Source organism: Rousettus aegyptiacus, unplaced genomic scaffold, assembly GCF_014176215.1.
Source record: "Rousettus aegyptiacus isolate mRouAeg1 unplaced genomic scaffold, mRouAeg1.p scaffold_m13_p_20, whole genome shotgun sequence".
NCBI lineage: Eukaryota > Metazoa > Chordata > Mammalia > Chiroptera > Pteropodidae > Rousettus > Rousettus aegyptiacus.
In genome coordinates, this window is record NW_023416296.1 from 987,610 (window position 1) to 1,014,842 (window position 27,233).

Here is a 27,233-nt window from a genome sequence, read left to right on the forward strand (position 1 = left end):
GCCCTAGCACCTGATCTACACCGGCAAAAAGCAGGATTCAAGCATGTCACAGGGATTGTCACTTCCCCTGCACTTGTGCCTTGAGTTAGAACAGGGCGGCTGAGCGTTTACTTGGGACATGAGATCAGTGCTGCTTGACCTCCCACGCACAGCACCGGACCATAGAGAACAGGGTATGTCCTTGAGGTTGTCTGCAAATTAATGCAAATTGTGCATATGGAATAATCCTGGCATTAATATTTTGAAAATATTAAGTTATACAAATCTAACTCGTTAAATTGATGCTTCAGGAAGAGATATGTCCGACTTACACTGTTACTGGTGCCCTGGGTTCCAGCTAGCACCTTGGTTTTGGCACTTAAAGTCCCATGTCCCAAGAACCCTGGGTCCTAGGAAAACCCGAAGGTGTAGCCCTCGTGTCCAGGACCTCACAGCTGGGAAAGCATATTAATACTAAAGCTCTTCCTTAAAACACGGGTTCAGCTGTGACACACTTTTCGTATTTTAGAACTTAGTTGCCAGAGTCGCATGGTGTGTTCTGAGCTTGCTGGTCTCCCCCGTGCGCGCTGCTCAGGGAGCCATCACCCATCACACACACCCGCTGCCCGGCCCGTGGTCGCGCCGGTCAACGGGCTGGCTGCGGCTCGGCTGCCCCTCGGGTCTCCCCAGCTCCTCTCGCCGGGGGTAGGGGTGGGGGGCAAGTCTTGGGCACCCGATTCCGGCTGGGCCGCGCCACCATTCCAAACCCAAGACCTGCGGGGAGGTGGTCAGGGGGCACCGAGGCCTTCAGAGACGGGGCCTGGTCAGTGACTGCGCCCGACGACGGGGTCATGGCGAGAGCGCCCGTCGCGGCCACGCCATGTGAACACTTCTCCGACTGCTGACTCGTCGTTTTCCGCGCCCCCTTCTGGTGTCTTTAAAAAATGTGCCAAGCCCGCCGTCCACCGCCCCGTCCTCCATCGGACCCCCCTACGGCCAGTGTGACGCAACGGGCGGCCTCTACGCACTCAATCCGGGGGCCCGCGCCCCAGACCCTCCCGGAGGCGCGAGCCGCACAGGAAACGGGGTCGTCGCGAGCGGCGTTCACGCCACAAAGGGGCCTCGGGCCCCGCGCGGCCCCGCCCCGCCGCCACCGCGCACGCGCGGCCCGCGCCCCGGAAGGGCTTCTGCGCCCGCGCAGCGACCCGGAAGCAGCCGCGGCGGCGGGCGGGAGGAAACGAGCGCCGCGGACGGGAGGCCGGACGGACCGCTCGACTGCTGCCCGGACCATGGCGGGGACGGCGCTCAAGAGGCTGATGGCCGAGTACAAACGTGAGTGCGGGGCCCAGCGGGGCCGGGCGGGCAGCGCCGAGGCCGCCGAGCCCCGCGTCGGGCCGGACGCCGCGCCCGGCTCCCGCCGCGCCCCCTCCTCCGGCCCGGGCAGCCCCGGCGGCCCCGGCGCGCGGGCCGCCTGGCGTGGCGCAGCTGGACGCGGGGCCCCCGCGGAGCCGCAGGCGTCCCGGGCGCCTCTCGAGGGCGTTCGCGCCCGGCGCAGGGAACCTGGAGGGTAGAAGTCGCCGTTGCTGCTGCGGTCGTTCAGGGACGCGGCGTCGGTGGTTGCGTCCGGTCGCCGTCCGGCGCTGCCAGCGACCCGGAGCCCCCTGTCTCCGGCGCCGGCCGCACGCGGGGACGGGGAGGCGGCCGGAGCTGCCCGCCGAGAGGTCAGAGAGGGGCGCTGCGGGGAGCGCGGCGCGGCGGGCTCGCGGGGAAAGGGCGGACTTTGTTCTCGTTCTTCAGGACAGTGCCACCTGTCATTCTTCCCGGATGGTGTCCGGAAAGCCTCCGCAGTGCTTTCTTAGCCCGGAGATTTTTCTGATGTTTGGAGAAACAAAGGGGCAGTCGAGAACCTCGGAACACTCCGCGTTCCGCGTTTCGGCGGCGGAATGCTCCCTCGGGAGCATCGCGGTGGCGAGTCCTGGGATACCGCCGCGCCCGCAGAGCCCCCGTTAGCCGGCGGGGACACGGCGGGGCCTCGAGCCACAGACTTGGGCTCAGCCCCTGCCTCGCCCGGGGAGACTCGAGCTCGCGAGAGCCCGGATTGGGAGCTCGGCGGTCGTTGACGTTGTTATAACTGCACTGAGGATACTTTCAGCAAAGAGTGGAAAATAAACTAACGTCATGAACTTCACATAGGTGGTAGACACGCATGCAGCTCAGCGTCCTGCCCGCACGGACGGCGCTGCACGGGGCGAGGGTGACGTGTCGCCAGTGCAGGCTCCTTACACGAATGTTTGAGCAGCGCGCCGCCTGTGCCCTCCACGACAGTGGGGAGAGACGACATGGCTCACGGTGAGCGGAGGGTGGGCTGAGGGGGCCGTGGCCTCATGTTTCCTCATGGGAATCCTGGCCGGGGGTTCAGATGTGTGGGAAATTTACCAATTTCTGGCACCCTGGTCTCTGCGGCAGTGCCTGGTTTAGTCTGTTTGGCCCGTCTTTGGCTGCGAGCCGGTGTTATTTCCTCATTTCCGTAGAGAGATCTGTTAAGCTCCTGCCAGGGAAGTTAAGTTCAGGCTGCTGCTTCCGTCCCGCCTTTGCTTTGTTGAACTTGTGTTTCCTGAGAGTGTTTGTATTAGCAAGGGTGACTTTCCCCTTACAGTACTTACCGAAGCCTCATCTGTTGTTTCAACCACGCGGTGGGTTTGCAATGATAGAACGTAGGTAATGATTGACTTCCAAAGCTGTGCGCGGAAGTGCATTATATGTCATTTTGGAGTATATATGCAGAGCTCTGCAGATGTCCCTAAGATTCCTGTCCCCTGGTTCTTCAGTCAGACATTCAGCTGGGCACTCTTGCAAGGGGACTTTGCAGATGTCATGGGCAGCTTACGAACCAGCTGACTCAGACAGGGAGATCATCCTGGACTCTTGGGATATAACCGTAACCACACAAGGCCCCAAAATGGAAGGGAAGGCAGGAGAGGTGAGGCAGGACAGGAGCTCCGAGGAGGAGGAGCTAGAGAGTGACCAGTGGTCTCCGGCCAGCGGCAGCAGGGACCGTGGACCCTCAGTCCTATAGCCGCAGGGAACCGAGCTCTGCCAGAAACCCGGATGAACTTGGGGAGGCAGCCCTGCACACACCCGATTGCTGCCTTGGGCAACTCTAAGCAGCCAGCCAACTGACCCATGCTGTGCCCGGCCTTCCGCTGCCTGGAAGCTGAGGTCATCAGTGGGCGGCGTTCTCAGCCACTGAGTTCGTGGTGATTTGTCATGTCAACAATAGCAAACAAAGTCAATATGTTACTGAGGGGAGTTTTGTTGTTGCAGTATCTTAGTAACATAATAAAATTCCATTTAGTGATTCTTGTCTTTTGTGTCTTAGTGTCTAGTTTGTCCTGCCACACTTGAAGGTGGCACACCCAGCATGGAGGTAGACTTCACAGAAGCAGCTGCCCGGTGGCACGGAGTTTAGGTAGGTTTGGACAGGGCGCAGCCACCTCGTTTGTCCTTAGGAATAGTCACAGAGCTGCAGAAACCTAGACTTAGTAAGACTTTGTGATTCTTTCAGGCCCAGACTTTACAGGAAGTTGAATAACAAGCGAAATGAATGGCCTGGGTTCTTAAAACGAAAAAAAAAGAACCAGGAGAAGAACCTGGCATCTTTTCTGTATGTTTTGCCTTCACACATCACCTAGCCTTTCCCGGAAGTGTCAGAGTGGACTTAGGTGTGAGCTTCCTGGGGCCTCCGTAACGAAGCAGCCCAAGCTCGGTAAAATTTAATAAGTGGTACTTCCTTCTCTCAGAAGACCCAAATCAAGGTATCCGAAGACGGGGGAGGACTCCCATCTGGCCTCTTCTAGCTTCCGGGGCTGCCACTAGCCTCGGTGCTCCTGGGCTTCTGGGAGTGTCACGCGTGGCCGTCTGCGTCCTAGAAAGGTGCTAGTCATCGGTTTAGGGCCACCACGATTCGCTGTGAACTCATTTTACCTTGGGCACATCATCAGGGGCTCCGTTTCCAGATAAGGCCACTTTCACAGGTTCTGGGGACGTTATTCAACTTGGTGCAGTGTCTAACAGGAACCCCAAACCTACACGTGTAGAACTGAGCCCCCGCTCTTCCCGCACCATTGTTAACTCCCTGTCACCCTCGTCCCCGTCAGCGGCAGCCTCATCCTTCCAGGTGTTTAGGCTCACACGTGGCTCCAGCCGTGCTGCCCCTCTTCCCACAGGTGCCTGCCGTCCCCCCTCCAGACCTCACCCTCGGGCTGGGCGGCGGCAGCAGGGGCTCACTCGCTCTTCTGCTCCTGCTCTTGCCTCGCTAGGTCCTAGTCACACAGCAGAGTCCAGTTGTGGCGCTGTCCAGGACCCCTGGTTGCAGTTAAAACCAACGTCCGCGCAGTGACCCGGCGGGCCCTGGCCCCCTCCTGCCTCTCCGAGCTCCTCTCTCCCTCCGTGCGGGCACCCCCCCACCCCGCCCCTGGCTTCGTCGTCGGCACCCCCCCCCCCCGCCCGGGCCCAGGCTCTTCCCGGATGTCCGCATCACTTGCGCCCTGCCCCCCTGGAGAGGCCATCCCTGCACCAGTCTGCCTGTCCTACGCTTTACTGTCATCGTTCCCTGTCATTAACCCTTTTTAGCTTTTGATTGTGAAGCCGAGAGGTAAAAGTGTGTAAAACGTGTATGTTCAGATGAAATAGTGAAACGAGCGTCTTCACCCGAGGCACCCGGCTTAAGAAACAGGACGTTAACAGTGATTTAGAGGTCTCCCTTGGCCTTCCTACCGCCACCAGGGCACCCGCCGTGCGAAGCGGTCCCCAGGGAGAAACTGGCCCTCTGGGGTGTGGCAGAGGGCAGGCATGCGGATGCGCCCATCCCCCCAGGTTCTGGAGAGGGGCCTGGCCAGCCCCAGCCCCCAGCCCCCAGCCCCCAGCCCAGCTTTCATCAGGGGCCTGGCCCTTGGGCTGTGTCCTTCAGTTGGCTAGTGGCCTCTGCCCTGCCCCAGGGGTGGCAGCTGTCTCAGAACTCTCCCTGTTGGTGACAATCTCATGTGGCCCACGAGTGTGAGCCTCACTGGCCCCGGAGCAAGGCAATGTAGAGGTATTGCCTGGTAGCAGTCACAGAAAATCAGGGTGCCAGACTGGGGTTTGAATTCCTTTCTGGGCAATACTGATTATAACAGTCCCAGGTACCCAGGGACACATGCTCTCTTGTCCCCCAGACCCAGGTGATCAAGAGGCACTCCTCGGCTCCTGCTGCAGAAACCAAGGTGGCATATGTGTGTGAGGCTACCGCAGGCATTGCTGGCACTAGAGCCTGGCCAAGGGGTTGGAGGTGACGCCCCGGGCTCTGTCCCTAGAGGGTCCTGCATTTGTGCAGGTCCGATCCTGTCCCTGGGCCACCCTCTGAGCCAGGCCTGGGGTCCTCAGACGGCTGCAGTCTTGTGGGGTTTCCAAGTGAGATGTTTGGGGCTGCTGCCTCGGGCACAGGGCTTAACTGGCAGCACAACGTGGGGTTCGCACCCTCATTCCTCAGGGAGCAGGTCTGAGTCCCTCCCGGCTGCGGTGGCTGTGCCTGGGGACAGGGCTCAGGGTCAGAAGGGTCCCAGCCCCTCCTGCCCACTTCCATGCGGGCGTCTTCCGTGTTCTGCGTGTAGTCGCTCAGCCAGCCTCTGCGGGTTAAGAGGAAATTGTTCCATACATAGGTTTTGACTCATTGTGTTTTCCGGGGCAGTGAGTCAGGGTCCTCGTGTGTCACCATCTTCTCATCATGGGTTTAATTCGCGCTTCCCTGATGACCAGTGACACCGAGTATTGTTTCGTGTGTTTATGTGCCGTCCATTTGTCTTTTTTGATAGGTCTCGTGTCTCTTGCTCACTTTTTACTTTTTTTTTATTAAGTGGTAGAAGTTCTTCATAGGATGTGGCTGCTCCTGAGGCCCCTCCTGGGCTTGCCAGCTGCCGTCTTCCTGCGTCCTCCCGCGGTCGTCCCTTTGTGTCTCCTTACCGTCTAAGGGCCCCGGTCAGATCGCGTCAGGTCCCGCCGCAGGGACCTCGTCGAACCTGGCCGCCTCTTTGGGGCCCCGCGTGCCCGTTGCGTCCGTCGCGCTTTCCCCGCGCCGCGTCCGGAGGTCATGGTGCCCCGTGCGCGGAGGCGGTCGCCGCTCCTTTCACGGCTGCACCGTCTTCTGTCGCAGGTGCACCTGACTTGACGAGTTTCCTGGGGATAGTATTTGGGTCATTTCTCAGTTTTCACTATTAAAATAGTTCTGAGATGGACAGCCTTATGCAGGTGTCTTTTTCTCGTTTTTACCGCTGTAACTGTGGACAGATTCTGAGACGTGGGATTGCTGGGCCAAAGGTTAAATTTATATTTTAATTTGTGTGGCAGCTCTTTTTAAAGCTACAATTAACATATTTTTAACATATTAACATTTCAAGGACTCAGTAGCATAGTCTCTGATAGTACTAAGATGTTCTTCTCTTAAAACAATTTTTTTTACTGCCCTCCCCCCACCCCTGCCCTCCAGGTGTTGTGGTCTCCCCGCCACTGAATCTCTGGAGGCGGGGTGTCTGCTCCCACGCACTTGGGGCAGAAGCCTGGGGCCTGGCGCACCTGGGGCCTGGACCGCGGCTCCACTGGGGCGCGAACCCGGGACCTTCTGTGTGTGAAGCAGGCGTGCTCACCGCTGCACTGTGGGGTCACTTCTCTTTAAAAGTTTTTTATCAGTTTATTTTAGCCAAATTGTCAGCATATGTCAGGGAGCAAGATGTCAAATGCCCTTGTTTCTCCTTCTGAAGTTGTTTTTATTAGTAAATGTGAAACTGTGTGACTGTGTGCGCACACGTGTCTGCACACGTGTGTCTGTCTGTGGCCCAGACGCATTCCCTCCCGGAGAGCCAGGTTGCTGTAGGTCCGCACTGACCAGTAGATGGCGCCGTTGGGTAAGGAAGCCGTGGGAAGGCGGCTGGCGGCTGGGCCTCACCCCAAATAGGGACGGGCTCCGAGGGAAGTTCCCAGGGGAACTCCACAGGTGAAGAGGACAGCCGGCGCGTTTTGGCATGAGCGCCTCGAGGCCCGGGGACATGGCCGGTGTCATTGTTTCTCTGACGCCCCGGCACCCTACTCCCTCCCCCAACTAAGGTCCCTCCGTCCCTCCTCGCAGTTTAGCAGTTTATAGCTCATCCGCCTTAATTTGTTGTTTTGTTGTTCTTAAAAAAGGTAACTTGATTTATAGAGGACGCAGATTAGGTTTCAGATAGTCGGGCGTATGAAGACTGGCGAGCCGGGTCTCAGCTGCAGAGGGGCCGAGCCGGGCCGAGCCGGTCCGCGCTGGTCCGCGCTGGCCGCGTCCCTGGCATTCCTGTGCTCCACTGAGTTGGCCCTTAATGCGCTTAGTGCGCTCGGCCTTGCGGCCAGCAGGAGGTCGTCCTGCCTCACTGGCTGCCCCATGGTCTCCTGCTGCCTCGGCCTCACCCCCTTCCTGGTGTTGTCACACCCTTGGTCACAGACACTCTCCTTTCTCCCTTTGCCGGCCCCCTGGGCCGCGGTCTCTCCACAGGTGTTATTGGCAGGTTCAGTGAGACAGTTTTCCCTTGTGCAGGACTTGGTGGCAGAACAGTACGTATTCCTGGTCCCTTCCTCCGAAATGGCAGTGGTACCCCCAGTCTCTGTGGGACCTGGGAACAGCCCCAGAGAGCCCCGTCAGGCTGGGGGCTCCTTCACCGCCGTGTAGCCTCTCCCCACTCGCCACCTCCAGCATCCAGCCTGCTGGCGCTCCGGACTCCCCAGCCGCCCGCCTCCCGCGGGCTTGGCCGTGTCTGACATCTTGGCCTTCTGTGTTGACGTTGGACCTGCCCCTTCCCACCCCAGTTCACCCCAGTAACGGTGCCACCACTCAGTCATTGGGACGCCTCCTGTCTGTCCTCAGCCGCCCCCCCCCCACACACTTCATCAGCAAGCACTGCCATCCGTACCTGCAGAACAGAACCTCACCCTGTCGTTGCACTGGTCCAAGGTGTCTTCTCTGCCTGGACGGTTGCGGTTACGACTTTTAAAACTGTTGGTTAGCTTGAAATATAACTGATAAAGGAAAGTGCTAGGAACGGCGTGTGCAGCTCAGGGAGTTCTCAGAGGGTCCCCCGGCCCCAGGAAGCGAGAGCCTGCCAGCACCCCACAGTGTGGGGCCCCCCGCCCCAAGGCAGCCCTTCGCGCAGGAACTGCTTCCTCCCTTTGCCTTCCCTCCGAAGCGTGGTTCTCAGTCAGTGCCGTGTGCAGCCGTCAGTGTGACTCTGGGTTCTGTGTCATGCGTGCGTGTGCGTGTGCGTGGGTACTTGATAGTGTGTCATGCGTGCGTGTGCATGTGCGTGTGCACTTGATAGTGTGTATATATACAGTACGTTACATTGTTTAGGTCTGGGTTATTTTGCACAATGTGTGTAGCTGTGCGTGATTTTTTTTCCATTTTGTTCAATTGTATGAATATATCACAATTTATTGACCTCGTCTACTATTGTTAGATATTTGGATTGTTTCCATTTTTTTGGCAATTATAAATAATGCTGCTGTAAATGTACAGCATGTATACAGTGAATAAGCCATAAAAAAGGAGGAAATCATGCCATGTGTGACAACGTAGATGGATCTCGAAGGATGTTATGATAAGTGAAGTGAGCCAGGCGAAGAAAGGCAAATGCCAGACCTGATTTATATGTGGAATCTTAAAAAGAAAACAAGCAAAGCAACGCGGAAATCCTAGATAACAGAACGGATCGGCGGTTGCTGTAGGCGAGGGCCGGGGGGGCGGCGAGCTGGGTGAGGGGCGCAGAAGGCACAAACTTCCCGGCTAAAGCCAGTCGGTCGTGGGCATGTGCGGCGTGGCGACTGTAGTCAGTAAGGCCGCGTTGTGCATTTGCAGGCTGCTGAGACAGTAGATCTTAAACGCTCTCATCACAAGGTGGACCTCGCGATAATCATGCTAAGGGAAGTAAGCCAGACAGAAAAAGGCGAAGACCCCATGCTATCACATACGTGGGATACAGACCTAAAAGCAACAGACAGGACCGACAGACAGAGATGCGGAGACGTGGGCAGTAGACCAGGGGTTACCAGAGGGGAGGGGGATGGGGAAGTAGATGGGGTAAAAGGGGTCAGAGACATGGCGACGGAAAGAAATCTAACCACGGGGTGCTCACACAGCGTCTTATGCGTGTGCCGCTGTTGGATTATACGCTGGAAAGTGACTGGATTTCGTTAACCAGTGTCACTGTAATAAGTAAGTAAGTAGATAAATAAGTAAATAAGAAATTCAAAAATGTTCTCATCACCAAAAAAAGAATTGTAACTATGTTGATGGATTTTAACGAGTCGCTGTGGCTGTCATCCGCCTCCAGTGTCACCTCTGCAGCGAGGCCCGCCGTGACCACCTGTCACTTCACTCGGCCGTGCTCGTCCCCGGGCGCATCCACGTCTGAGACTGTCTTGGTTGCGTGCCCCTCGTCCGTCGCCTGCCTGTCTTCATTAGGACAGAAGCTCGTTGCAGGCGGGGCCCGTCCGTCTCCCTCACCGTTGTGTCTCCACTGCCTGGCGTCGTGCTTGGCAGATAAGTGCGCTTGCTCATCTGGTAATGGACGTTCGCTTAGCGCTTCGGCCAAGTCGGGGCGCTGAAGCCAGTGCCCCGTGGCTGCGTTCGTGTCGCTCCTCAAAGCTTCAGGCGTGACCGAGAGGCAAAGAGAAAGAAGAAATGCCACCAGAATTGAGCGCTTTTGTGAGAATTGCAACTCCTTTTCAGTAAATACAATCGTACAGCAAAATAGAGACACATGGCAAACTTTTAAACCAGCAGTTAAAACTGTATTTTCAGGACATCAGTATCTCAGTTTTCCTGTGTTTCTAAGATTTAGATCGTGGCCCTCACCAGTGAAACTGGCGAGTGGGGCTCGCTGCTGCGTACGCTGTCGCCCTTGGCCCGAGCCCACTCTGACTCTTCGGGCAGTGCGCCGAGCGTTGGAAAACCAAACTGATTGCGTCCGGTAACATTTCACCTGTTATTCCCCATTATTTCCGGAGGCGGATTCATAGGGGGATTTTTATAATTTGGTGTAAGTCGCTGTGTGCAGAAGCATGTTGGTTCTGAAGCGCTTGGTTCCGAGATGTGAGTCTTGGTGCACGCATGCAAACACACGCACACGCGTTTCTGCACGTGTGCTCCTGCGAGGAGTTCGGGGTCATGGTGGCCACGAGCAGCCTCGTAGCCAGAGGACCGTTTCTGCGGCCGCATGTCTGTGTGGACCCTTACCCGCTTCCTGATCTAGTCTCTGGGTCATCCGGTGGTGGCAACACTGTCTCGCTGAGGTGTTGGCGTGAAATCCCCCGCAGTGAGCGAGGCGGGTCCCTTGTCATGTGTTTATCGGCTGCTTAGATGTGGAGATGCGCGTATCTCTGTACTGATGGCTATTTATAGATATCGTCTTTGTCGACAGACGTGTAGATGCAGATGTTTGTGTGTGTGTGAGGTGCCCGTTCAAGTGTTGTGCTTGATTTTCTTTCAGGTTGTTTCTGTACTTTTACTGATTTGCAAGATGTTCTCCAGAAGTTCGGATATTAGTCCTTTGTTGGCTGATATCTATTGCAAATATCATCTTCCTCTGGGGCTTACATTTTTATACTTTTAAAGCTGTCTTTTGAATATTTAAAAAATATCTTTTGCTGTCAGAGGTTCTTAATTTTAATATTCTTAATTTTATCAGTCTTTTCCTTTATGGTTAGTACTTTTTCATTATTAACTTTATCTTTAGTCCTATTTAAGAAGTCTTTATACTAGGAGCATGAGGCATTTTGTATTACTTTGATTTATTGTTTTATACTACATAAAACAACGGAAGTTGATTTTGGGGCGAGTCAGCTTTCTCGAGATAAAATTTATACACGATAAAATTTCCCAATTTCAAATGTACTGGACTTTGCGCTTTGACAAATGCCGCACGGCCAGCCGCACGGCCACGGCACAGACGTTGCTGTTGCCCGGAAGGTGCCCTTGCGCCCTTTTGCAGTCCCTTCCCACTGTCCCGTGGCCCTGGCCCCTGGCCACATTTGATTGGCTTTTGATTACTATGGTTTTGCTTTTTTCCAGAATTTCCCATGAATAGGCTTCCCCCGCTTAGCACGTGTGGCACGTGTCCCGGTCTGTTCTTTAGTGCTGAGTGGTTTTCCACTGAACACGCAGATCGCACCTCGTTCGTTGACCAGTGGGTGGACGTTTGGGTTGGTCCCAGTGTGGGGTCATTATGAGTAAAGTTGCTCATAATTTTCATTTTTCTTGGGTGAATATCCAGGAGAATTGCTGGGTCTCAGGGTGAGCATGTGTTTAGCCTGTTTTTAGCCTGTTTTTATTAGGAACAGTCCAGCTGTTTAACGAAGGGCGACTAGTCGCTTTGCATTTCTCCCGGCGAGGCATGGGAGGTCCGGCCACTAACCTCGCCCGCGCTGGTGTTGTCAGTCTGTTTCATTTTAGCTGTTTTGTTCTGAGTAAAGGCATCTTTACTAATAAAGGCGCATAGCCATATCTTTGTGTGGATTTAATTTTCATTTCCCTTATGACTCACAACGTTGATCATTTTTCCATGAGCCGATTTCTGCCCATGTCTTCCTTGGTGACAGGTCTGGACACATCTGCCCTGTTCAGAAAACCCCTCCTTCCGCGTGTCTCCGTCACGCTCCCACCCCGCACGCGCTCACAGCTCCGCACCGGTGTGGGACTCCCCCCACCAGGCGACTCTGTGACAGCAGGGCGTCCTACAGGTTAACTCGGTTCTGACACCAGGGACCTCGAGAGAGTGTCAGGCGCCACAGGCTGAGGGCTCAGCCCCGCAAGGCTGCCTCCCCCTTCAGATGCCAGCTGCAGGTACAGGCTGCCACCTGTGGCTGAGTCAGGGCCCCCACGCCCCTCGCCTTGGGTTCCGTGAATTTGCTAGAGTGGCTCAGAACTCAGGGGGACAGTTTACCAGTTTATGGTAAAGGCAGAGGGAAGGGGCCGGTGGGCAGCTGGAAGGAGGCGGCGGGCGGGGCCGGGGGGGGGGAAGGGCGCGGGCTGTCTCGCCCCGTGGGTGTGCCGCGCTCCCAGCCCCCGAGCGCCCGCCCACCCAGAAGCTCCAGGAGCCGCGGGCCACCGAGGGACATGGGGCTTCCTCACGTGGGCACCGTCCATCACACCTGCCCCCAGCCCCTCTCCTCTGGAGGGCGGGGTGGCGCTGCGAGTTCCCAGCCTGCATCGTGGCTCGTCTTTCTGGCGATCAGCCCCCACCCAGGAGCCACCCGGAGTCACCTCATCAGGACGAAAGAGGCTCTTATCACCCAGGAAATCCCATGGGATTTAGGAGCGTGGTGCCAGAGGCCAGGGGCAGAGACCAATGCGTATATATGTTTTCTATCGTCTTACATGCCCCGTCTCCCCTTTTCTTCTGTGTTTTGATTTTTGTATGTAGCGTCAAGTGCAGAAAAGGTCTCTTTTTTCTGGTCGTTCGCGGGAAGGACTGTGCGGTCGCCTCTGCGCGGCGCTGCCCCGGGCGTGAGTGGCGGCGGCGCTGTGCGCACGCGCGCGTCTGTCGTGGGCGCACCCGGCGCACCCCGCGCCCTGCGTGCTGCGGCGGCAGCGGAGGCCGCGCCTGCCGCCCAGTCCTCCGCGTGCTCTTTCTAGAGCACCTGGGCTGTCTCGGTCGTTCGCGTTGTCACTTATCTTTAGAATCTTCCTATTCAAACAAGAGAACCTGTTGGGATTGTGGCGGAGGTGGCATGGAAGCCTCGCGTCCAGCCTGGGGGCCTGGTGGCTGGGTGCTGGGCTCTGCCCGGGACGCGGTGGTCAGCTCTCAGCGAGGGCTTGTCCTGCTGCCGCAGACCTTCTGCCCGGTTAAAAGCCCGTTTCCACGTCTCCTAGTGTAACTGGAAGACTCTCCTTTTCTAACTTGCTGATGGATAGAAAAACTGTTACGTATCTCGACCTGTTCGGCAGCGTTGGCAAACTCTTTCTAATAATGTATCTTCAGGTTCTTTTGGACTTGTGTGTGTTGGCGCAGCCTCCGTGAATAATGACAGTTTGTTTCTGTGCCTCGTGGCAGGCATTTGTTAATTTTATGTCTCCTCTAAGAATTAACTTTTGGTTTTGTTGATCTTCTGTTTGTATGTTTCTTACTATTTTAGTAACTTCCCCAGCTCACAGCCCAAACAGGGCCTGCATTTGTGGCCTGCTTGCCACTCCTGTGTGGCCAGCCTGCTCTTTGCCTTTGTGGGTTTGTGTGCAGGGCAGGTTTCTTCTTGGAGCCTCCCATATAAAAATCCAGGACTCAGAGCTGAGATGACATTTCTCGGTGGCAGCTTCTGAGTGGCAGGGCCTCAAGTCTTCCCACTACACATCTTCGTAAATTGCTGAGAAACACTGCTGCCGGCCTGTTTCTTGCTGTGTTTGCTGTCAGTGCTGAAGTCTGGTGCTCGGGGGTGTCTCGCGCTTGGGGCGCACAGAGTTTGCAGCGGTGCTTGAGACGGCGGCGAGCCCGGGCCGCGCTGGAGGCCCTCTCTGCGGCCGCAGCGCTGGTCCCGTCTCAGAGTGACAGGAGACACTTTTCAGTTGGAAAATAATATACTATGCTTGATTTACGAGCTTTAATCAAAATAACCTGCAGGAGTATTTTGGAAAGACACTTAACCTTTTCTGTTTGTTTCTTCATTTGCAAAATGAAAGGGTTTCTAGCTTGCAGTTCTGCTTTTGGCTGGTGTAAAGAACTAGTTACATCATTTATATCAGAAATGCAACCAGAGCAGGCATTGACTTTGAACAAAGAATTTTAATTTGCTAATATGTATATATGTTACAGTCTTGTATACTTTTTAAGTTGTTTTGTTAAAATGCCAACATAATGTCCATTCTGTTTCATAATAGTTTTACTTTTTAATTTTATAGAATTAACACTGAATCCTCCGGAAGGAATCGTGGCAGGTGAGGTGCTAAAGTTAACCTTTTCTTGATTTACTTCCAATTGCCAAAGCTGCCTTCAGTTACAACGTGGACGTTTTTCTTTTCCTGCAGGCCCCATGAACGAAGAGAACTTCTTTGAGTGGGAGGCACTGATCATGTAAGTTGACCGCACATGGTGTCGGTTTTCGAGGCTGCTGGGAGCTGGACGTGCGCACCCCAGCAGCGCGACTGCGCAGCGCGTGCCCGTCAGGACGGAAGGCCCAGGACGTCCCGTGGGTGTAGCTCCTCTAGTCCGCTAGCCCGACAGCAGAAAACATGAGCGTTTATGCAACAGAAATGAAAACGTGTCCTCAGCGCCAGTGAAAGGTTTAGTAGTAATGTATATTTATAGAGTTTTCAAATAATAAAATGCGAATGTAGTGTGGCTGTGTTGGGCTAGCCTCAAACAGTGTGGGTGGGCTTTGGCTTCAGGAAGTCCCTGGAGCCCGAGGCTGCGAGGTGGGAGAGGCTTCCAGGGTGGGAGTGGGGGCTCCCTGGCTTGTGGGCAAAGCTTGGGCCTCGCCGCGCCGGGGCACCAGGACTCCGGTCCTGCCTCCCTCCGCATCTCCCTTGTCCGTGTGCCTGCCCGGCTGTCCACTGCCTCCGTTCTTCTTAGTTCCTAGATGGGCAGTGTGCTTCTTGGCCCCGTTCTAGAAGGATTGTGACTGGACATCCCGCTCACAGTGATGTTCCCTGGAAAGAGCAACAGATGGACCTGATTCTAGAGCATTCTGTGGCCCTGTGACCCAGGCTCTTTGTCTGTCTTCTTTTTATCTTAGATGTATAATTTTTGAGCATTTTTAGACTTAACGTATTTCAGCAAAATGTGGTAAGGTAGCATTTAGGAAGCTGAAGTTTATAATCAGTCGGTCAGATTTCTCGTTGGTGAAGTGAGGCCTTTAATTAGCGAGAGCGTGTTCACGTGGGGCGCAGCAGCGCTGGAGATGGGTGGGGGGCGGGGAGGAGTGCAGGGTCCCCCGCAGCAGGTGTGGGCTGGGTGGGAGGGGGAGGCTGAGCAGCTTCGGCCGCGTGAGTTTGTGCAGCGCGTACCTCCCACTAGTTCCTGAGAGTTACATGTTGTCTGAGAAGGCTGCTGCTTACTACTGTCTGAGAATCGATGTGAAGTGAGTTCTTTTGATAAGCAAAATATTTTAACAGTCATCAGTAAACACTATCCAGGGGAAGCACAGCAGGCCTGACATTTCCCGGTCGTCGGTGACGCCCCGAAGCCTGGGCTTCTGGTCGCGGTTCAGTGTTTCTGGCTCGAGGGCGTCTCTGCCCCCCGTGTTTGTGTCTGACACGCCGGTGTGTCTTCTGTCCCCGAAGTGCTGCAGAGTTGGGTGGCGAGCAGGACCTGGGCAGTGGCCCCATGTCCAGTGGCGCGTGGCGTGTGCACTCGTCTTGGCTCCAGCTCTTGTTGTTTCTAAAGAAACAGGCGATCGCAGCTTACGACCTTGGTTTGGAACTGCTTGCCCCATTTAGTGTCACGTGCCTGGCTTGTCACGTGGCACACACCTTCCAGGGCGGCAGGCAGGCCCGGCTGCAGGGCACCGACGGTCTGAGGCCTTCCGGAGCCTGGCCCCCTGGCAGATGAGGGCTTGTGCGCAGCCACAGGGGACTTGTTTGGACGCCCCGAAAGGGACACATGAGCCTTTCGCTGTCGTTTTTTAAAAGCGTTTATTGTTAAAAATCTGTCAGGGTAACTATTACTAATTTTAGATAAACAGTATAAAATTAAACCAATATTTTGAAAACCTGTCTTAAAAAAGTAATTAGAGCCGTTGTTCAGCAGAGCACGCTCATGTTTGAAGAAGGCTTTGCTTTAGTACGGAATTCCCCCGCTTCGGGACCTGACGAGCTTATGGGTTTTGGTCTCGTTCCAGACCTTTCGCAAACAAGAGGCCGTTCACCGGTGTGCTTAGAACGTCTATCAAGGAATTAACTGTCCTCCCGGGGCCCAGCGCACCCGCTGTGCTGGCTGAGGCGGCTGGCTTTTACTCCCTAGGGACAGGCTTTGCTTTTTATTCTCCAGCGTTTCCAGAGTTTCTCCCACAGCCCGGGTTTGCCGAGCTGTGTCCACCTCCCACTCCAGGGTGTACAGCTCTGCTGACTCCTTTCCCTTGTCCGCGGCGCGGGCACCCCATCCCGAGTGCCCGCCCGTCTGGGCCCTGTCCGCGGTGGCCCTGAACCCCCACCCTGAAAGACGCGGGAGCATGACAGGTTAATGACCGAGAAAACTGCCCCAGCCTGCTTCTGATTAAAAGTTACAAGTCGCTCTCCTGACTCTCGGCTGAGCTTGCGGTGGAGGTGGAGCATGTGGTCCCGTGGGAAAGGGCTGGGGCACCCCGTCACGCCGGGGCCGTGCGGCTGGCAGGCGGGATGGCCGTGGGCCGGTCACCCTGCCTCTCTGACCTTCATTCACTCGGGTCCAAACAGATGTCCAGTTCCCTTTTAGGCAGATGGCTTCACGTTCTGGAGCTTTTGGCCTGTGCCACCTTGTTGGCCCCTGGCCATGGTACGGGGAGCTGTCTGAGGTCCCACACTGCAGAGGGTGGACGTGTGCATCCGTGGGTGCCCCTCTGCGACAGGGGCCCTGCGGGGGTCCGGCGGGTACCCTCGCAGCAGGTTTCTGTCCTGCCCAGCATTCTCAAAGACCTCCCTGCCTGGCTGTCCCTTCTCCAGACCTGGGGGATCTGTCGGCTGTGCCGAAATGAGGACTTCCCCATCCCGGCCGACTCCACCCCATGTGACTGCAGCATGTTCGGGTCCCAGCTGGGGTATAGCTGTGGGTGTGAGGGCCCCGGGGCTGTCGCTTCTCCTCGGACTGTGCTTGGTTACATGAGGTGAGGACGTCATGGTCACAGCAACCATTTTGCCGTCGGGCTTTTTCAGTTACAGGAGACGGTCACAGAGCATCTGTCGTTGGTGCTGTGCCTGCCGGAGCCAACCTGAGATGTTAAATGTTTTTAATTCGTGTCGCGTGTTCTCTGACCCAGCAGCCCTGCCCCAGGAGCTTTCCAGCAGCGAGCTGTCAAGATGTCGGCGCGAGGATGGTCACTGTCGCGTTGCCACAGTGATGAGCGTGGCGCATCATCGTCCAGTGTAACTTATGGCGGCGGGCCACAGCCTTCGTGGCCCCAGGGACCCAGGGTTCTGTGGCTCTGATGTCTGAGGGTGTGAGGCGGAGCTGAGGCGGACCCGGTGCTGGGAGCCGCTGCAGACACAGAGGGGGCTTCGCTGGCCCGCCCGCCATCGCCTCCTGCTGCGTGGCCCAGTTCCTGACAGGCCGCGACCGACCGGTACCCAGGGGCTGGGGGCCCCTGACTGACAGGACATGCACCCGTCTGCGTAGCTCTGAGGAGGCCCAGGCAGTCTCCGTGCTGGCCCAGGGAGGTGGCCATGTGGTTGTGGAGCAGAAGCAGCGAATTACAGGGCAGCGAGGCGAGACGAGCGCGTCCTCTGGGGCTGGTCCTGCCCCCGGCACGTTTGGCCATGTCTGGACACATTGTTGGTTGTCACCCTGGGGACCTGGGGTGCTCCACACAGGCATCTAGTGGGACCCTGCAGACACTGTGGGACCGTTTGGTCCAAGAGGCAGCCGCCGAGGCCCAGAAGGCCTGGGGTGCACGCCCCCCCCCCCCCCCGAGCACGGTGTCCCCCAGCTTTACTGAGATCTCATAGGCACCACAAGCCTCCTGGTTAAGCGCGCAGGGCGTGGGTTTCAGTGACCGAGCAGAGTTCAGGGCCGTCGCTCAGTCCGGCGTCAGCCCCGCCCCCACCCGAGCCGCAGGCAGCCCTGCTGTCCCCCGCCTTGCAGCCCCGCCTGTTTGAGGGTGGCTTCTGGGCGTGGCGCGTTCGGCTGCCCCGCGTGGCGTTTCCTCCTCTGTTGCTGAACCGGGCCCGGCGGTCGCGGCACACGGTCCGTGCGGATGCACGCTCCCGCCGGTGGCCCCCAGGGCTCCCGCCTCCCTGCCCCCTCCCCCACGCCGGCGGCATCCGGTCCCCACCGTTTGCCGGGCGTGAAGTGGGGCCTCGCGTGGCTGTGGTCTGCACTTCCTGGTGGCCGAGTGGTGTCGAGCGTCTTCTCGAGGCTCGTTGGCCACTCGTGGGTCTTCCTCGGTGAGCTCCAGAACGGCCGTCCGTTTTCACACTTGGACGTCCTCTTACTGCGTCATTGGAGTCTTCACATGTTTTGGATTCAAGTTCGTTATCAGATACATGATTTTCAAACTTTTTTCGGTCTGCAGCTTTCCTCTCATTTTCTTAACGGAGTCTTTTGAAGCTCAGAAGCTGGACGAAGTGCAGCCTGGCAGTTTCTGCCTTTAACGGCCTGTGCTCTGACCGTCCCATGAGCCAGGGCTCAGTGTTCCCTCAGGGGTTGTGTGTGCAGCTCTGACGCGCAGGTGTTTCATCCATCTGGGTTAGTGTTGGGGTACAGCATGAGGCGGGATGTATTGGGGACGTCCAGTCGTCCTGGCATCATTTACTGAAAATAAAATCCTTTCGGTGTCGAATTATCTTGGCATCAAAAATCAATTGACCGTAAACGTGAGGGTTTATTTTTGGACTCTTGAGTTCTGCTCCACTGAGCCATGCCCTTCCTCAGCCCAGCGTCGCGGTGTTCCCCCTTTTCAAGACTGTTTTCCCCGTTCAGGGCCTGTCGCGTTCGCATGCGAATCTTTGGATCTGCTGGGGAATTTCGCGGGGACCGCGTTGCCTGATTCCTCATGAGGCGTGTTCCAGTCCCATGTGTGGAGGACCTCTCTATTTATTTGGGTCTTTAAGAAGTCCTCTCAGTGATGCTATGATACATTTTTAATTTGAAAAAATCCATTTTGGTGTGTAAAGGTATGAATTTGGGAGAACAGCCGACCTTGCGGGCCACCTCCGAGAGGAGAGACGTGTGCTTTTGGTTTTCTATCCTTACACACTGGAACATTTTCCAACATGCACATATTTTTTAGTTGAATAAAGTCGAAGTTTCTGTTGTAGTAAAAGCTGTCTGCCAGAAGTCACTGTGAAGTTCTTACAATTGATGAGCTTATCTATAAAACGGGCCTTAAATATAGTGTCAACGTATTTGTGAAGTTTTCAGAAATGTCTATTGCAGGAAAATTAGAGCATCGCTGTGGCCTCCTGGACAGGTCAGTCGTGTGCGCGGTTGTGGCAGAGCGCCTGTTTGCTGCCACCTTGGTTCCCGAAACGGCGTCTGCCCGTCCCTGCCCACGGCGGCGTTGGGTCTGTGCGTCAGTCTCCTGGTGCCCAGAGCAACGGAAGCAGAGAGCCCAGCTCAAGGGTCTCCAGGTTTTCCCTGGAGAGCTGTGCGAGGCAGGGCCCTGCGGGGGGGGGGTGGGGGGGTGGGGGACGACTTCCAGTAGGTCACCACTCCCGGCAGCCAGCGTTGTCTGTCCTCAGGGGTATGCTGGGTGGCCTCTGTCTGTCCCCAGGGGTATGCTGGGTGGCCTCTGGCCGTCTCCCGCAGCACGCTGGCCTCCGGGCAGCCAAGGCCCATGGACCAGGGGCCTGAAAGGCTCCGCGGCGGCTGCTGACCTGGGCCTTCTAGAAGGCCACGCATCGGGGAGGGGCGCGAGGGGGTTGGGGGGTGCCGTGGCCCCCCTGGGCAGCAGAGGGTCTCTGACGCCCCCTGCTGGACGCTCTGGCGGGGCGCAGTGCAAGGGGCCGGGACCCTCCCTGGAGTGGGGCCTCTGTGGGCGTGTGCCTTTCTCATTTACACTCAGGTGGCTGTGTCTCGGGAGGAGGAGCATCCCTCAGTCACCCATTTCAAGTTAAGCACTCAGACAGGCTCACAGTCGCCATCCTCAGACTCGCCATCTGTGTTCCCGGGGCTCTGTGCGCTGTGACACGCGTGAGCGACAGACCAGCGAAGGTGGCCTCAGCACCTGCCGCAGCTGCCGCGTGCGCGGGCGGGCCCTGCCCGCGGGCGCGCTCCCGCCGCCTTGGGGGTGAGCCGCGTGGGGGACGCTTCTCCCTTGGGTGCGAGCGGGAAGACGGCACGACTTTGCCCCGATCGCAGCGGCTCTGCCCGGTGCCGGCTGGGCCCCCGGTGCCGGCTGGGCCCTGCTGCCCCCTCTCCGTGTCTGCGCCCCCGTCAGGCGGCCGTCAGGCGTCACCCTGACACGGCTCTGAGGCGGCGTAGGCCGTTTCCTAATCAATAAGGCAGAAGGCATTTTCAGGCTTTGAAGAATTTATATTTGCCTCGCACAACTGTGTTCTGTTTCCTCTGTACGTTCTCTGGGGGTTTTGAGGCGAGGCCTCCCTCGTCGCCCGAATGTGGCGCCGAAGCCTGTCCACAGGCAGCTGCAGCCTGGGGGCGCGAGCGGGTGTCACTCCAGTAGCCGACCAGAGCGCTGGGAAGCGCTTTGATGTCGAAGGCGTGGGAGCCCTCGCGGGGGTGTTTGGTCTTGTTTCTGAGGCTGCGCACGGCCCAGTGGGCTTTTTTTTTTTTTTTTGAAGAAAGCCCTATTATGAGAAACAAAGGACTGTTATCCAAGTTTTGAGCAAATTCCATTTGGCTCATTCCAGAAACATCACCCAGGCCTTGTTTTCTCAGCTCACGCAGAGGCGCCCGGAGCGCAGGCCCTGGAAGTGTTCCCGACCGAGTGACAGGGCGGCGTTAGCGTGTGCGGTGTGGCCCGGCCGTGCCGTCACCGCCGCGCTGACCCCGGACCTCTGCCCGGCTGCCTCGCCGGTCGGACAGTGAGCGCTGCTGGGGTGGGAGCAGCGCTCCCGACACCTGCCGTCCGCGGGCGCGTGGGGTCCCCCGAGCGGCGCCCCCTGCGCGCGGGCTGGTGGGAGCCTCGTGTGTGGTCCTGGCGCGGCGCCTCCGGGAGGAGCGGGGCAGGCCTCGAGCTGCCCGGAGCCGGTGGCGCTCGTCCCCGCGCGGCCCGCAGCCCCGGCCTCAGGCTGGACGCCCCCTCCTGCAGGAGCCCGCCCCACACCCCTCTTGTGGCTCCCCTGTGCTGGATCCAGGCCAGAGCTCTGGGCACTGCCATGCAGTGTGACACCCGCGCCTCCAGAACAAAGCAGCTGTTCTCCGCGGCTTCCCCCCGGGGTAGCGACGACAGTTTTCAGAATCATAATTTGTCTCTTAGGTTGAAAAATTGAGGTTCCACGGGGCACTTCTCGTCTCATGCCCGTCTTGACCACCTTAGCACGGCCCGGCGCGTCAGCCCGTGACGCAGCCCTGGCCCCCGCAGCGGTGCCGTGGGAAGCCTGGCAGCACCGGATGACAGTGAAGTGCTCGGTTCAGAATAACTTTAAGATTTAAGATAACGCTGTATTTTTAAAAAACAAAACCATACGTAGTTCATTTCAGAAGAAGGATACTTTCATTTTCCCTTGTCTGTGTTTAGAGGGGTGGCGGGTCTGTGTCGAGCTGCTTCTGCGGTGGCCGAGGCCTTGGTCCCGTGACGGCGCTCCCTGCGCTGTGGGAGGTCACCGCTTAGAGACGGGGGTTTCGAGAGGGGTGTCCCTCTCCGTTCACAGGGACGGCGTGGGGTCTCCTTCCTTACGCCCTGAGTTGAGGGGTCATGCCCACAGGAGCTGTCACTCAGCCGTCCTGTTTTCTTCGGGAAGTATGTGCGGGAAAAGTGGTCTGCGATCTGTCGAAGTGACTCGGGTGCACATTTTCTAGGTGGCCCTGCAGGGGGGTGAGTTCGTCTTCCTTACGACGCAAGCTGGTGGCTCCGTCTTCGTCTCCTGCTGTCCCGATGCCGTGTATGCTCGTCAGCACGGTGTGACTTTATGCACAGACTTGTAAAGTGTGACTTTTGAAGCGGTTTAGTCTATTTCTGCCACTTTCCACATGAGGAGTTGGTCAACCCAGGCAGGCAGGCGGGCGTGCACGTGTGGGGACGGTGCGCGTGCGGGTGGCCGCGTGGCCGCAGGACGTGGCGCGGGGCCCGGGCCCGTAGGTCAGGGCTGCAGCTCTGGTGCGCGTGGGCGCGTGGCCTGGGGGCGCCTGGCAGGGAGCCTGCGCGCGTTCCTCGCCTCTTTCTGGAAGGTTCCAAAAGTCACTTCGGAGGCACGTTTAAAAATTAAAAATAGCCTTGGGAACAACGCCCCGCCGCCCCTCGCCCGCCCGCCGCCCCTCGCCCGCCCGCCGCAGCAGCCTCGTGGCGCCGCGTGCCGCGGTGCGCGTCTTCCGCCCAGGGCGCGGTCGTGCCGCGCGGCGCCGGCCTCAGTTCTTTTCTCTGGTCCCGTGGTGGTCGCGAGGCTCTGCGGCCCACTCTACCTTCATCAGTGCTGCAAAGACTGCGCCTGTGATTCCACCTCCGCTCGTCCCCAAGATCTCATCCAGGTCGGGCGGGACAGCGGCAGGAGAGCAGGGCCCCGTCGTGGGAGAGCCGCGTCTTCGCACGCGCACCGACTCGTTTCTGGGGCGCGGCGGGCAGCGGCAGACGCCCGGTGAAGCGCGGTCTGCGTGTTTCTGTCTTCTAGGGGCCCGGAGGACACCTGCTTTGAGTTTGGCGTTTTTCCTGCCATCCTGAGTTTCCCGCTCGATTACCCATTAAGCCCCCCGAAGATGAGGTTTACCTGCGAGATGTTCCATCCCAACAGTGAGTACTTTTGGACATCGTTTTGCTGGTTCTAGGAGAGGTGCGGGGATTGTGTATATTCGTATAAAAAGGTGGTGTCAGTGACTGACACACCAGTAAAAATGTTTTTTATGCTCTGAGCCTCAGCAAATTAGTCATGGTGGTATTGACGTCGCAATTTCGGTTTCGACGGGGAGTTTAACGTATGTGAGAGAAAATGTGGCCCTAGAGCTGGGTGCCGTCTGAGCCGGTGGGGCTGGGGGCGGGGTGAGGGGGCGGCCGGCGCAGCCATGTGCTCGTGGGCGACGCTGCTCTTCATCACGGCGCTGTTTTGCCACAGTGAAAAAAATCGAAAGCGACCCAGGTTTCCCACAGTGGAGAACTAGGTAAGTTGTCCTGATCCGTGTGTTAGAATGCTCTGTGGGTATTTTAAACGACCTGGAGTTAGATTCAGTGATGTGCGATCATAGTTGTGCTGTACTGAATGAGAAAAGCAGGTTGCTCATCTGTGGTTGGTTACAATCTCACTGAAACGTAGCGCCAAAACGTTAAAAGTGATTCCCTTTCACTGGTGGGGTAATTTTTTCTTTCTATAAGTTTTTTATTTTTTTTTTAAACACATGTATTAATTTTAAAAAGTGGGAAAAATGAGGTCACGTAAGTAAACTTACGGTGCTTCAGTTGAAAACGTATCTAGTAGCAGGGACCAGAGTGCTTGAATTCAAGGCTGTGGTTTTCAGACAGAACTAATAAGGAAACACGTCGAGTTTTCAATGATCGCGTTTAGAGTAATGTTCCTTTTTATAAGTGGTTGTAACTCCCACTAATAATCATGACCTTAATAGTTGTGGAGAAGAAAAGTAAGACGTGCTGTTTTGTAGCAATGGGTTTGAAACCAATTTCCTTTACTTTTCTATGAATCGGGTAGCTAAAGCCCAATTTAATCCATGAAAGAATTTACAGATTTCTCCATCCGTTTCCACGTGAACCACCCGGCAGCCCACCCGGGCGCTCCGTCCTCGCCATGGGCTCCGGGGTGGCCTGCCTGGCGGGAAGCCCTTGGGCCTCTTAGATGCTGCTCAGACTCTCATTCGGAACTTGGCATCTGCTGCTGAGGAGGTTACATGTCCCTAGTTCAGGTCCTCCTGGGAGGGACCGCTTTGCCCTCTCAGCACAGCATGGTCAGCTCCGCGTGGTGGGGTGCTCAGAAGCCCTTCCGGGAGTGAGCAGGGCTCCGCGGGGCCCCCGTGTGTGCTGCAGCCGTGCGGACAGCGCCGTGTCCCTGGCCGTCGCTCACCAGGCGTGTTCTGACCCCCGCAGTCTACCCGGACGGCAGAGTCTGCATCTCCATCCTTCACGCGCCGGGCGACGACCCCATGGGCTACGAGAGCAGCGCGGAGCGGTGGAGCCCGGTGCAGAGCGTGGAGAAGATCCTGCTGTCGGTGGTGAGCATGCTGGCAGGTAACTCGCGCCCCGCCTCGCGCCCCGCCTCCGCGCCCCGCCTCCGCGCCCCGCCTCCGCGCCCCGCCTCGCGCCCCGCCTCGCGCCCCGCCTCGCGCCCCGCCTCCGCGCGTCCTTGCGCTCCCGCGATGAGTCGGGACGTGCGTGTGTCCGCTGGTCGTGGTGATGGGTTTTGAGGGCAGCCGCGTGCCGTGTGCATCCCGTCGTCGAGGAGAAGTGGCCGCGCTCCGGCCAGTGGGCGTTTGTCAGGGACCTGCTGCGATGCGGACGTCGTATGCTCGGGGCGCGAGGCCCAGTGAGACGCGGGCCCTGGCTTTAAGGCCTTGCTTCCTACGGGGACGTGCCAAGTCCAGTGACCATTCCAGGCTGCTCCGATAAGTCCTGGGGCCGTCAGGGATGGGTTTGGGGCATTCAGGAGTGACAAGTCTGTCGTTGCAAGCGTTTTTTGCTATAAGTTCTTTCCTTTTTTTTTTTTTTTTTTTAAGGTTTTACCATATTCTTTGCATCCTGCTCAGAACACCTGTCCCCTCTCTGAGCCACTTTTCCAGCCACCACGGTGCCCGCTGGCTGCCATGCCCCTGCTCAGCTGCCCCCTCCACTCCGCTGGCTCTGGGAGGCCATGTCCCTGGGCGTCGTCCGCCAGAGGCTCTGGACGCGCAGTGTGTGCTGGCTCTGGCCATGCTCGTGTTCCCTACTCGTGAGCCTGTCAGGGGCCCCAAGTGCCACATGCTCCCAGAGGCCTGCACACCCCTGGTCCCTTGCTGCCCCATTCTCCCCTTTGTGGCCCTTACTTTGAAACAAGGCGTTTGTGGTGTTTGCCGCCTGCCCATGGCCCAGGCCGCCGTGTCTGCTGGACAGCCAGTGTCCAGCAGGAGGCCTCGCTCGTAGGCTGGGGGAGGGGTTGCCGAGTGACTTGAAGGAGGGGGGGACGGGCATTGGCTGGAGGGACAGACACTGGCAGCCCAGGGAGCAGGGCGGAGCGCGGGGCGGCCCGCGTGCTCGCCGCCCAGTGGGGCCCTCCACAGCGCCCTCTCCGCCCGCCCGCACGGCGGCTGCCGGTTCTCTGCCCCTTCCCAGCAGGCGTCACTGCCTCTGCACACCCCTGTTCCATCCTGGAGTCGCTGCTGGCCCTGGCTGGACCAGCCAGCCTGGGGTCCAACGTCTGTGTGGGGCCCCGTCCGCTCGGCAGTGTCCCCTGGGAGAGCCGCAAGGGGAGCTGCACCAAGAGGGGCTGAGAGGGGCAGGCCGCGCGGAGCCCCGGGCAAGCCGCGGGCGGTTGGGTGGTCTCGGCTCCCTTTCTGGGGCGGGTCGCAGGTCGTGCGAGGTGGTCCCAGTGCGCAGAGCATGCCAGATGGCCCGCGCGGGCACGTCCAGACCCTCGGGAGTGGGGGTCCTGACAGCGGGCCTGTCCGCCGCCCTCACAGCACTTCCCCGGTGGGACGGCGCGTTTTCGAGGGTGCGCTGCCCCCCAGCGCCCCCTCGCCAGCGCCGTGCGGCTCCGGGCTGCGGCTCCGGGAGGCCCCTGGTGTTTCTGCGTGAACGGAGATCCTGCCGGCTCGTCCTCCTTCCAGATCCCTTCCAAGTGGACGGCGTCTGCTTCTCTTTCAGAGCCCAACGATGAAAGCGGAGCTAACGTGGACGCTTCCAAGATGTGGCGGGACGACCGGGAGCAGTTCTACAAGATCGCCAGGCAGACCGTGCAGAAGTCCCTGGGGCTCTGAGGCCTCGCCCACGCGCCTGCGCGCACACGCCGTCGGGCAGCGTCCAGCGTTTCTCCTCCGGGACTCTTGGTGACAGTGACACTCTGTGCTGGTACCAAAAAAGGCAAGCTGGCAGACCGCGGCTTCTGCCTTCTTTCCGCCTTCCCCATCCCGACAGGCTCCTCCTCCGAGGGGCTGGTCTGTGTAGGCGATGCCAGCTGGGTCAGCCTTCCGTTCCCAGCAGGCGGGTCAGCCCGGTCGTCACCTCCCCGCGCCTGCGAGCCCAGCAGGGGGTGGCTTCCCCTCCCCACCCCCGAGCGCGGAGGGGTGTGCGCCGGCCTCCTCGGGGCCTGGAACAGGTACTGCCCCTTCTGAGGAGGTGGGGCCCGAGGCCCAGGCAGGGGCCCGGCCCGGCGGCTGCGTGGACCCCGCTGGCCCCGCGCGCCTGGGGTGCACCCGACTTCGCTTCAGCGCTTCGTGTTCCACGGACAGATTTTTTTTTATGATTTGGTTCCACTTTTTTCATTCGTTGTGTATTACTAGTTATCACAGTTAGGAATGCTTTCAGGACATAAACGCGTTTTAAAATGCGGATTAATGACAAACAGGCACATGGGAAAGAAGTTCACTGTCGTAGAGACCAGCAGTTTTTCCCGATCATGTTCATCAAAGAGGACATTTGTCCTAATTACTAGAGCACGCACAAGACTGAAAGTTTTTGTCATAGTTTTTTCTGGATCTGTAGGAGTTTTACCTTTTCCAGTCTCAAAACTGGGAGTTCTAGGCTTTTGTACATTGTGGCTGCAGCAGAAACTAAGTATTGGGACGGAACTGTCCTTCGCAGCTTGGCGCTGGAGGGGAAGCTGCTGTGAGGCTGAGCGCGGGCTTGCCTGGTCCCCAGCCCGGCGGCGCCCCGGCCCGCGGCGGGCGCAGAGCACACGCTTGCAGTTTGCGGCTTGACGCGGTCTGGCGGTTCCCCGGCACAGGCGGCGGGGGCGCCGGGGCGCCGGGCCTCCCTCATAAGCAATAACACACCCGCTGCGTGCAGTCACACGTGGCCTGTTCCAAACAGGTCCAATTTAAATAGGAATTTCTATTTTTGAAATAAGGACGGTCTACAAGACATACAGTTTTCCTTTGCCTGGTCCTTTTCTCTCCTCGCATGGTGTGTCTGGGGACAGCCGTCTGTGTTACCGTAGCCCCACAAGTGATGTCCTGGGTGCAGGCCGTGCTCGGCCTCCGTGGGGCCCAGGGTCCCTCCTGCTCAGAGGGCATCGTGTGGGGTGTGGGCTTCATCCAGGACTTGCGTTTGGAGGGGGCGTTGGCAGGCACGCTTGCAGGAGGCGAGGCCTTGTGTAGAGGGACGGCGTGCTTGGGCGGGTCCACGTGTGCTGCGGCCCCAGCCGCAGGTGGCCACGGGGTCTTCTGTGAATCTGGAGGAAAGGCAGTCTCTGCAAAACAAAGTATTTTTATTCATTTGTATTTATTAAATGGAAAAAAAAATCTCACAGTTAAAATAAAGTTATATATTTTCCCCCA

General features: G+C 57.8%; 1 protein-coding gene across 3 annotated transcripts; it reads left to right on the top strand.

Moving 5' to 3' along the window:
• Window positions 1-1,168: 1,168 nt before the first annotated feature.
• UBE2G2 (ubiquitin conjugating enzyme E2 G2) lies at window positions 1,169-27,233 on the top strand. Of its 3 annotated transcripts, none has more exons than XM_036238090.1 (6): window positions 1,172-1,311; window positions 13,922-13,957; window positions 14,048-14,093; window positions 22,436-22,554; window positions 23,854-23,978; window positions 24,480-24,919. In XM_036238090.1, the coding sequence occupies exons 1-6, from the start codon at window positions 1,269-1,271 to the stop codon at window positions 24,693-24,695; spliced, it is 585 nt and encodes a 194-aa protein (XP_036093983.1). In that variant the 5' UTR covers window positions 1,172-1,268; the 3' UTR covers window positions 24,696-24,919. The 3 variants fall into 3 exon arrangements, with proteins under 3 accessions (XP_036093985.1, XP_036093983.1, XP_036093984.1); XM_036238091.1 differs by lacking the exon at window positions 24,480-24,919 and adding an exon at window positions 25,603-27,233 and having other exon boundaries at window positions 1,175-1,311; window positions 23,854-23,994; XM_036238092.1 differs by lacking the exons at window positions 22,436-22,554; window positions 23,854-23,978; window positions 24,480-24,919 and adding an exon at window positions 15,859-16,258 and having other exon boundaries at window positions 1,169-1,311.

What these genes read in the sequence shown, in the direction of transcription:
- UBE2G2 (XM_036238090.1), top strand. Translation starts at nt 1,269, where the DNA reads ATGGCGGGGACGGCGCTCAAGAGGCTGATGGCCGAGTACAAAC. An exon ending in CGAGATGTTCCATCCCAACA is followed by an intron (nt 22,555 to 23,853) that starts GTGAGTACTTTT and finishes TGACCCCCGCAG; the next exon opens with TCTACCCGGACGGCAGAGTC. An exon ending in AGAAGATCCTGCTGTCGGTG is followed by an intron (nt 23,979 to 24,479) that starts GTGAGCATGCTG and finishes TTTTTTTTTAAG; the next exon opens with GTTTTACCATATTCTTTGCA.